The following is an 11,108-nucleotide window of genomic DNA, read 5'->3' as shown; positions in this document are numbered from 1 at the left end:
CCTGAAATGTCCGAAAGAGATAAGGCCACAATGCCTTGTGAGAGCCCTACTGAGAACAGTGCTGTACGCACAGACTTTGGAGTAGCAGAGCCCAGAACATCTTACAGTAAAGCACCTAGCCAAATCCAGGGTTTGGTCATTCCCCCTCACTCAGGAACAGCTGATTTCAGCCAAATTAACTGTGTTAATATGGAAAAACTTCTTGGTGACAGGTGTTCAACACTGAGATTACTTAAAATGCCAACTAAGACATTTTTTTCATGCGTCACCAGTCTGCATTGCCAAGCGTCTCGTCACAAGAAAGCATTAAAATTCATGAAAAAAAAAAAAAAGTAACATTTTTGGCAGGTCAGGGCATTGCAGCATTGGAAGGGAGAAATCTTGGAGGAATCGAGACAAACACACAGCTGGGAGCTGAAAAAGCTTCGCCAGCCACTCACTGTGCCCATCCCAGATTATTTATTTGCAGAATTCCCGAAGGCAGGAGGGTGCCGGGGTAAGAAAAGGCGAAGCGGGGTGGAGAACCCAGCGAAAAACAGCTCCAAGCAGCAGCCTCGCAGGGAGACAAAACCAAGCATCCTTTGAATAAGGCCGCCAGCGCGGGGATGCGGGGAGACGGGAGGAGGTGCGGAGCGCGGCAGGGAGAAGCGAGAGGAAAGTCTGCTGCCGCTGACATCACCGCGGGACGATTTACATTTCCCGACGTCACTCACAGACCCCAGCGGCCGCGGGGGACGGGGATGCTCGGAGCAGCCCCGGCCGCTGCCGCGCCCCCGGCTCGCTGCGGGGGGGCCGGGGCCGGGGCCGGGCTGGCGAGGCCGGGCGTGCATGGAGCCGCGGCCCCGCGGCCACCGCAGCCGAGCCCCAGGCACGGCCCCCGCAGCCCCGGCCCGCCGCACCGAGCCCCGCGTCTCGTTGTAGCGAGATCCATCGCACGGATCCCCGGAGCCCACCGGGCGGACTGCACGGCGCGGACCCCCGCATCCCACCGCGCCGGGATCCGCTGCACGGACCGCACTACAGGGAGTTCGCCGGCGCCGAGCCCCGCATCCCGCCGCATCCCGCCGCCCAGCCCCATCGCCCCGAGCGCGCCCGGCGGGCATGGCTCCCGGGAGCGGGTGCGGGGGAGCCCCGCTGCTGCCGCTGCTGCTGCCGCTGCTGCTGCTGCCGGCGGCGGGCGGCGGGTGCGCGGCGGAGGGCGGCCCGCTGGAGCCCTTCGATGCGCTGTACGCCAGCGGGGTGGAGGCGTACTACGGCGGGGACTTCGCGGGCGCGGCGCGGTGCCTGGAGCGGGCGCTGCGCAGCCGGCGGGAGCTGCGGGCGGCGCGGCTGCGGTGCCGGCGGCTGTGCCGAGCGCAGGTGCGGCTGGCCGAGCCGGGCCCGGGCGCCGGCGGGGACCTGGCGTTCTTCGGCTCGGTGCTGCGGCGCGCAGACTGCGTGCGGCGCTGCGAGGAGCCGCGCCTGGGGGCCGTGTCCCGGCACCGCGCCGCCGAGGAGGTGCGCGCCGACTTCCAGCGCAGGGTGCCCTACAGCTACCTGCAGCGCGCCTACATCCAGGTAGGCACCGCCCGGCCCTCCTAAGCGCCCTCTCCAAAGGGTTACCCGCGCTTCCATACTCCCGAGCATCCCGCTCTGCCATCTCTCCCGAGCCGTACAGGTGTGCTCCCCCACGACGTTCTCTCTGGTGTGTGCGGTCAGTGCTCATGGCCAGTTCCTGAGACAGAGAATCCTGGATGGCAACGTAGATTCCCCTCCAGCTTTGGTTCACCTGTGCTTTTCCTGTCTTGTTTTGGATGGTTTTTCTGTTTGCTTTGGGGAAAGGGTATTTTTGTTATAATGTAACACAGTATAATTCTGAAAATTGTCCGCCTTAAGTTTGCAGAGAAAACCCCCCAGAAATCCCTCAGTAACCCCCCTCAATGCCCTCTGCCAGAGGTGTTTCCCTTTCAGACAAGCTGAACTGATTCCATGTCTCAGGAGCTGGGACTGTAGGTGAAGCTGGAAGGTACATAACCTGTGTTCCAGGGACCTGATGGTCATTGTCCTGATGTGATGTGAAATACTGCGCAGTATTTCTGCAAAGTAACAGTGTGCAGTCACTGTTTAGCAGCGCTGACCTATCATCCTCTTATCCCAGTAACTTCTGCCTTATAAGATGGCGTTACTCTTTGAACTTCCTTGCCAAAAATAAGGAAAAAACCCAGAGGGAAAAACCCCCAACCCCCTCCCACCAACCCACACCATGATAATGGTATTTTTCTTATTCATTCAAGACTTGTGCTCTGTCAGGCCAGCTACCTGTAGTAAGTCTTCCTGTTCATGACTAGTAAGGACAAAAACTCCGGGAATTCTGTTTCATGCCAAGCGGAATGTTTGAAGCATTTCTGGAACATCTCCCTGTGGATTTCTGCTTTATTTGAGCACATTCATAACCTTTTAGTTGCTATAGGCAACTTAATAGGTAAAGACCTGCGTAGTGGTGCACAGGGAGGGTGGTTCTGCTGAAATCATTTCTAGGTGGACAAGCAAACATATTTCCTAGGCAGTGGTGGTGCCTGTGGTGCAGTTTTTATGCAGCAACACATCAAGGAGGCAAACCGTCAGCACTCTGAAACCTACTGGAAAATCATAGCTACGTTGCATTTTCTATGCTTCCTTTTCTGTCATTGCCTTAATGTCAGTTTTACAAGTCAGGGACTAGAACTGCATTGGCTTAAACTCTAGTGGCCATGTGATGTATAGAGTTCCTGAGAAAAATGCTGGCGGTGAACTGGAACCGTAATTTGGCTTGCGTGCAGTGCCAGTGCAGCTGATGGTCCTTACTATAAAAGATATTCTATGTGGTGTCAGCATCTGTGGGAAGTGACACAAAATTTGTCATGCTAAAAAATTGATTTCTTAATCTAATTTCAAAGCATTTTTCAGACTCACTGATGTCAATCTTACTCAAGAACTTTCTTCTAAATTAAATAGTAGGGTTTTTGACTTCCACTTCAGTAAAATTGATATATAAAACACCAGAAAATTTTGGGGTCTGGGCTGTTGTTGCATGTATGCTTCTACTGAGACTGAGGCTATTTTCCTCATTTAAAATGGCATTCTAAGCTTATCAAAGCAATGTGTTGAAAACAGCCCTTTTAAAATTTATTTTATGTGTGACTCATCTTAATTTTCTTTTGCAACATCTGGGATTTTATGTTCATGCTAACACTGATTTCAGTGCTCTCAGATGGAGTAGTGGATGTTCTTGTTATCTGCATGGCTGTCCAGGTGTCGGGCATTGGAGCCAAGGGAAGCTACTCTCTGATTAGACTTGTTCATGTTTTTTAATACCTTTTTCTTTAACCCTTTCTGATTCTCTTGGGTTTTGTAAGCAGCAGTCTGACCAACCTGGTCCCTCACAGCACCCTGCAGTGATTTGTCCACGTCCTCACCTGGCTGCTGCCTGTACCTGAGCTCTGCTCCCAGGATTGCCCTTTTGCTCTGGCTCAACAAGTCTGTGCACAGGAGAAAACACCCTGCATGGGATTTGTCTGCACTTGCACCAAACATGAGGTCTGCTGTCGTACACTTGGATGTGAACCATCCCCTCATGCCAAGGCTGAGTGCCAAGGCTTTGGCATGTTCCCTGGGGGTTGGGATGATCAGCTCCACATCCTCTGGGTTGACTTGGGCTACAGCATCTGCTCAGCATTTTGTCTGAAAAGGGGAGCTTCAAAGTGGGGCTTGTGCAGAGCCTCCCAGCCTTGCACAGACCTGGGGGTGGCCACCTCACCCTTGTGTTTTGCTTCTTGAGCCCAAAGAGGAAATGAGATGAGGTTAAACACCCTGCTGTGTACCCTGTCCAGCTCCTCCCTGGGCTGCATCATGAGGCCTGGATGCTGAGCACTAGTACAGAGCCCTGGGAGGATGGCAGGGTCTGGTGCCATTTGTGGTTTGAGAGAAGAGGAGCAGCCTGGAATGTGCTTCCCACCTCCCACTCTTGCTGACCTCGTGCTTGTTTGTTTCTCAGGAGGGGAGAAACACATCCCGTCAGGAGGGAGTGACAGAGCAAGGAACAGATGAAAAAAAATGGAAGGGTTTGGCTCTTGTGCAGCGCTTTGAAAAACGGTGCTGAATATACATGAACCAATCCTTGCAACACTCCTGTGGGGTAGAAAAAGCAAAGGCTTTCAGTCCTGCTGGACAGATGCACAGCCAAACGTTGGCCAGCACTGTGTGTGCCTCTGCTGTTTTGGGAGATGCCCTGGGAGCAGGCAGGGCTCCCCACTGCTTTCGGTGCCCTGGGAACATGTTGGGGTCTCCCACTGCCTCTGGTCTCTCACTGCAGAGCAAGCACCTGAACAGCCTTGCCCAGTGGTGATGGTGTGAATGAGACTCTGCAGTGAATTGCTGGAAAACTGGTGCTAGAATTGGAAGTTTTGGACTTTTTTTGCTCCTTTTTTTTTTGCTTTTTTGGGACTTTTTTAACTGGACGGTAGCAGCAGCTGCACTGGGCTGCATTGCTCCTGCTTCTGAGCAGATGCAGAAGATACTCCTGCATAGAGCACTGTAAGGGGGCAGGGAGGTGATGATGTGTGCAGGTGAAATACCAGTGCTATCCCTCTACAAAAACGTATTCTATCAGCCTTTGATGTGATCATCCCCATCATCCTATCAATTATTTCCCAATTTATCCATACTGTTCTGAAACAAACAGTGGTCTTCTGAAGACCAGTTTTCTATTTCACAGACCTGATCTGAGTGTTTCTGGTGGCTGGCATGTTGTGAGGGGAGGCTGTGGAGCACTGCAGGAATGGGACAGCTTGTGCATTCAGCTAAGGGTTTCTGTCAGCTTTGGGCTCGGGGTCAGGCTCCTGAAGTTGACTGCAGACTCTACAGACTGCAGACAGATTGCACTGAACAAGCAGCCCAAGTCCAAATGTGTTTGCAAGACTTCTTTGTGGGTTCTCAATATGTATTAAGTAGGGAGACTCTCTTCCTAGGATAGCTGGTGTTTTCAGGTAATTTGGAAATACAGTGGGTGCATCTGGTTGAGGCAGTTAGGTGGAGTGGGTTTGAGAAGGTGTGGAAACAGAAAAGGAGATGAAAACATGTGATGCATGTAGTGTGCTCTCCAGCCTGCAGTGAGAAGGTTCTTCAGTGGGTTTCTGCTGTCATGTCCCATGGGCTGGACAGTTTGCCAAATGCTGGTGAGTCTCAGCTCTACGCTGGCTTCTTGGTCTGTGTCAAAAGAAATAACCTCTGGCCTTGGCAGGTGGGTGTGGTAGGATCACTTTGCCCTCTTAAATATTTTATTAGTCATGTCCTCCTTGCTTTGCTGCTGTAGTCATCTTGTTTCTGTAAAAACCTGGCCTGCAGGCCACGATGTTCCTAACCCTGCATTTTGGAGTTTTAACAATTCTGAGAGTGAGTGGAGGAGGAAATGTACACAATGTACACTGTGACAGTGTTTGCTGCTGCGAGCTGCTGACTCAGGAGCCGTGTTGGAGCTTGCCCTGGATGGTCTGCCATGAACCCTGTGACAGAGCATTACTCCCAGTCCCCAGTCTAACTTCTACAAGTCAGCTTGGTCCAAAACCAATGACTAACCTGGAAAAGTTGATCACTGTGTCAATTGCAAAACCAAATCTTGTTTCTCTTCTACTTACTGACCCTCCCCTTGAGGTCTCTTTCCCTTGTCTCATGCTGTTACCAGCCACAGCATTCCCTGGCCTGCTTGCTGGGTTGATGGCTATAGCCTGTTTTAATTTTTTGTGGATATTGTGCTGTTGCTGAGCACTTCCTCCCAGTTTGTAAATACTGAGTTGCAGTGGTCCTGTCTCCCTGCTTGCCTGAATGCCCCATTGCACATCAGTGAAGCATGGCAGGAATTGTACGTACATAGTCTGTAACCACCAGGATTTAGATGAGAAAAAGCCTTTTAGCCTGTGCTTGGGTTTAAAACAATAAATAAAACAATAAATAAAACAAGTCCCTAGCATGTTGGACATTGCTTCTCTCTTAGTAATGCCAGATTGTAGGTGGAGCAAAAGGGGCAAGAGCCTCACTGTGTCTGGCTTATCCTGTCTTTGGCTTGAGCTCCCCCTTGCCATGTCTGAGATGTTCTTCAATTCTGTTACCATCATGACTTCATGTGTTGCAAGCATAAAAACAATAATGTTTAGGTTTTCTGTGTTGTAAGAGAGACTGTTTATTTGTTCTTTAAAGCTGTTTCTTTTTTTTAAAACAAGGTCTTGTTTGGGGAGAATCTCCACTTTTATCTTCAATGCTGGGTTTTCCACAGTGCAGCAGATGGGGCAGTGCTGGGGGCACTGCTGGGACCGTGTCCTTGGTCACACTGGGCTGTCCTGCCCACCCACACCACCAAGATGTCTGAAATGCAGCAGGCACAATGATCACTTGATAAAAGACCACAGGGGAGAAACAAAAGAGACAAGTGGGAGGCCAGACTTCAGAAACGCTTGTGATACAGATTATTGCCTGATTCCAGTTCTGCTTTTGAAAACTCCGTATTTACGACAATCCAGACCCAAGGGAGGAGAGCTGTGTATGTAAACCTCGGCCTTTAACCTCTGCAGTCTGGTTGTTCTGTCCTCTGTCAGAGCTTATGTGATCTCTCCACGAGCCACATTTGGGTGTCTGAGTGCCTGTACCAACCCCTGGGATGGTGGTTGTTGAAACACTTCAACCAAATCCTTTCCACCTCGAGTAATTGCTCGCTGCCCACCTCTGTGTGTTTCACAGGGCCAGAGACTTCTCTCTCTGTGACAGATATGTGGCTCACCTACCTAGAGGTGAGAGAATTATGGAATTATGGAATAATTCTGGATTCACACCAATGTAGTTGCTTAGGGAATTTGGTTTGTTTCACTCAAGGACTGCTGTTTTCCATGAACGTTTTGCTCAGTTTTCCTTCGTGCTGCAATGCTGCATGGACCTAAGCAGGTAATGGGGTCCTGTCCTGGGGTGAGCCACAGCCTTTGGGGAAATGTGGTTTCACATGCAGCTTCTCGAGGGCAGTGACACAGAATAATGTGTAAAACTTCTTATTTTAAAGTCTTTGGGGGAGCAGCTGTTTCTCACCACAGGCACCGCCTGTCCTGCAAGGTCTGCCTGTGCAGTTGATCTTGTTTTTGCAGGATTTATGTGACACCTCAGATGAAGACCTATAGTAAAACTGTCAGATAATCATTATTATTTGGATTTTTACTATTAGTGGTGTTTATTTATCTTCCATCTTGAGAATTGGTATTACTCAGATACTGGATAAATAAACAGATCTGAGACTTAATCTCTTGGAACGTCTCTTTATTTAGATTTTCTGAGAAAGCATTCCTACTCCTCAGCAGAGGGTAAATGTTAGTGCTCAGAAAGTTAAAATTATTTAGGACAAAAATAAACTCAGTTTATGGGGATGGAAAACTTTGAGTCTTGATGGTTGGGTCAGTGTCCTGGGTTTAGAGCAGGATATTTAGTCCTGCCCTAAGCCGAGGACACTGCCCCAACTGCCCCTGCTCCTGGTCTTACTGACTCTTTTAAATGAAATGCTTCTAAAATGTTTAGAGTTGAAAGTATTGTCAGAGAGGGAAAGAGGTGACCCAGTGGTTCAATCTGCTGCCAGCAAATGCAGACTAGGTACATCTTTGTCATAAAGGTGTCTCAGTGTCTTCACAGGAGTCTCAGTCTCGACTTTCTGGACTTGAGTATGGGCTTGTGATATACTAAAAATGAGACTAGCTGGTTGTAGTGATTTTCTGCTGGTTTCTTTTGTTTTTGAGTGTTTGGGTTTGATTTTTTTTTTTTTTTTTTTTTTTTAATAGAGCAATTCCAAAAGCAAAACTAAGGTGTTTGCAGTTTGCCACATCATTTCAACTGGGAGTAAATTAGCACAGCACTGCCCAGCAAATCAGGACACAACCAGTAAAAACCTACAGGTCTTAGACCCACTAAGCTCATTTCATACAGCCTAGTAATCATCCATTTAATAGCCAGGGCTGCTCTTTTTGTCGTGCCAAATTCTTCTTTCTCCCTTCATGGCTATGCAGTTCTGCCAGGGCTTCAAAATATACTATATAGAATAATGTAGAAAAACATCATAATTACAGACCCAGTGCAGTGGGTCCCAGCCTGAAATATTTTGCAGTCTTTTGGAGAAAACAAGGTAACCCTGAATTCCTCCTTATTTCTTGGCAATCTCTGGTGACATGGCTTGGATGATGGATGAGGCAGGTGTAGCTCACATGGTTTGAGTGGATTTTTTGAGACCTTGATCTAAAGGCTTCCCAGTGCAGGTTAATATCCCAAGTGGAACAAAACTGGGCACCAGCAGTGCAGGAGAGCCCAGGCTCCTACTGCTGGGATGGGACCCAGGAACCTGCCCCTTCCCTGCTCTTGCATCTCCTTAGTGTCTCATGGTTATTGCACTTTCCGCTGCTGGCTGCTCCTTGGCAGAGCCTTGCTGCTGACCTGCCCTGTCCATGCGCCTTGGTGTGCTGGGATTTGTTAAGTGGCTTTTTGAGCTGCCTGTTAAATCTCATCCATACGTCTGAGAGCTCTGCTCTGGCTTCTGCAGAGCCCTTTTGTTGTCCTTGGCCACAGGAATAACAAACGGCAGCTGATGATGAACTGCATGTGAATGAGCAGCGCAACTTAGCCCTGCTAAGCAAACTTGTGCCCAGTATTCTCTAGTTGTGGCTGAGGTTTCAGCAAGGATTATTCCAGTTTCTTGTACAACTGGTGATTTCATCGTGGATGGCACTGGCAGTGGTGAGAAACCATCCTGTCAGTAGCTGTTGCTTTACTGCCAACCTCCTGAGCAGTGCTGGAGCCTTGCTAGCAGGATTCTGGGCTCAAAGCACTGCTGGGCGTCTGGAGCAAGGAATTGAGGGGTTATTTATCTTAGTTTTTTCCTTTGGAGGTGGTATGAATTAGTCATTGTGATTGGGTTTGTTCCCAAGGAGTAGGAACCCCTGTGCTCTGCACAGGGCATATTTCCATGTGTGTAGTCTGGACTGAGGCCAGGCTGAGTTTGGATAAATCAGTGTGAACCTGGAGTGACCCAGCTGAGGGCTGTGGAGTTTCTCTGCTGTAGCACTGGGGAAGCTGAGATCAGGCCTTGGCCGGTGTGTTTCAGCAGTAAGGGATGGCAGGAAGGAGGGCACGAACTTCCCTGCATGCTTTTGTTTCCAGGCAGTGTATCAGCAATAAGGTATTGACATTTTTATTTCTTGGCCGTGAGCTGGTGGTGACTAATGAAGGCAGGGGGTCTGCCTGTGGGTGGGTTCAGGCAGCAAAGAGCTGTTCCTCATCAGCCTGTACCTCCCAACCAGTCCTTCTCCTTTCCATGACAACTGGTCAGTTAAACAGACCCTCCAGGGCTGACGTCAAGGGTCAGGGATTTGGCCACCAAATAATTACAGCAACAAAAATAGCATCACTTCCCCACCCCTTCCTTCCCACATGATCCTGCTGAATCCCAACTCATAAATGTCCTTCTTTTTCTTTCTTGGATGAGAAGCAAAGCCCACATGTATTAGCTGGAACATATGGCAGGGTTTGGCTGCAGCCCATAAGTTGTGAAGGCCAAATATTCACTTGTAGCTTCTTGTTCACTTAAGGGAAAAAAAAAAAAAAAAAGAGGAGAAAAACACGTTCTTTCAGGATTGGATGAAAGGCTGAGTCTGTGCTCCTGGTGGGATGGGCAGCAGATAGGGTGTTGGACAGCATGCTGACCGTGCTGTTGTGACATGGAATGTGTCCCCTCGCAGCCATTGAGAGGTGGCCTGGTGGCAGTGGCCACTGTCCCCTGCTCCCTGCCCTAATGCTGTTCCTCAGGTCAGGCAGAGTTTGCAGACAGGCGGCTCAGAAGGATGTCACCAGCACCAGGGATGCAGAGCAGTCAGCAGGTTTTAGATGTGGGTTAGCCATGGGCAGGAGAAAATTCTGTCTTTGCAGCACTAAAGGTTTTATTGAGGGTCATGGGAACACCTGGAAGGGCACAGAAAATTTGTGAAGGAGAGGAAAATTAAGGGACATTGTCAGAAATTGACTGTCTGCACCACCAGAATGTACCTGGTGTACCTGAACTAATCAGAAACATCACAAAAATGCTTGTTAGACATCAACACGCTGCTTTTCACCATGGGTTTTCCAAAGCAGCTGCAATGGTGGCCTTGATCTCACATCATATCCCTGCAGAAAGATGAGTCTGAGACTGTGCTGTGTCCTGTCAAAGTTAGAAGTGGGAGCACATGAATCTGCAGAGCCTTCTGCCTGAAAAAAAGGGTGGGTAAATCCTGCCCCAGAGTATTGCAAGTAGGGCACTGCCTCCACCCACAGCTCTCTGAGGTCAGAGCTGGACTCCCAAGGGTGCCGTGGGGAGATCTGCTGAAGTTCATTGCCCAGGGCTACGAGTGCAGCTTCTTTTGAAGATGGAGCCAGCCATATTCCTTCCCAGGAAAGATCAGTGGGGTACAGAAAGAGCTTGGAAAATATCCTTCAGAATATTTGCTGAAGGTGTTGCTGTGACTGCCCAGGGACTGAAGCACAGTCTGTTGGTTCCCTTGCTTAGAAAGCTGCTTTTAAAGTGGTTTTTGCCAAGGCACTGCCTGTTCTAAGGTTTATATATATTCTGGAGCATCTGTGACCTGAGTTACTCTGTGTCTTTGGAAGCAGATGAGAAACTGCAAAGTTTCATTGGAATAGTCTGAAGGGAAGATTTTAATGAAATATTTTAGTGAAAGAGAGGAAAATGTTGTGTTTTACCCGCATTTTTCCTGTTTATGGAGCTGCTGGTCTCTCTGTTGCAGGGGCTGAGAATGAACAGGAGTTTTCTTATCTGTGGGCAGCACAGATCCTGGGGGTGTGTTTGCAGGCTGTTAAGCAAGAGTTGTGAGGTGCACTGAGCTCCAGAGGTGGGTCAGGAAAGGCTGGTTCTGTACAGGGAACCAGGCTGCTTTGGGAGAGGCTTTTATTGCCTGGTGATGCAGATCCTGATCTGTGCTGCTGAGAGCAGGTGCTTGGGGCAGGGTTTGCTGAGTGAGTGGTGCTGGTGCCTCTTGTGCTCTTAATTACCCTGGTGCACTCAGCACACTGTGTAGGCACTG

At 49.5% G+C, this 11,108-nt stretch overlaps 1 protein-coding gene across 1 annotated transcript in view; it reads left to right on the top strand.

The window, feature by feature from the left end:
- Window positions 1-1,071: 1,071 nt before the first annotated feature.
- P3H2 (prolyl 3-hydroxylase 2) overlaps window positions 1,072-11,108 on the top strand; it is a 65,276-nt gene continuing 55,239 nt past the window's right edge. Inside the window, exon 1 of the mRNA XM_041406029.1 lies at window positions 1,072-1,557. Coding sequence (XP_041261963.1) covers window positions 1,102-1,557 — 456 coding nt within the window. The 5' untranslated portion in view covers window positions 1,072-1,101. The remainder of the gene's footprint in view (window positions 1,558-11,108) is intronic.

The sequence above is a fragment of the Onychostruthus taczanowskii genome, unplaced genomic scaffold, assembly GCF_017590055.1.
Source record: "Onychostruthus taczanowskii isolate IOZ18803 unplaced genomic scaffold, ASM1759005v1 scaffold24, whole genome shotgun sequence".
NCBI classification, from domain to species: domain Eukaryota; kingdom Metazoa; phylum Chordata; class Aves; order Passeriformes; family Passeridae; genus Onychostruthus; species Onychostruthus taczanowskii.
The sequence above is the reverse complement of the archived record's forward strand: the minus strand, read 5'-3'. Positions and strand labels throughout refer to the sequence as shown.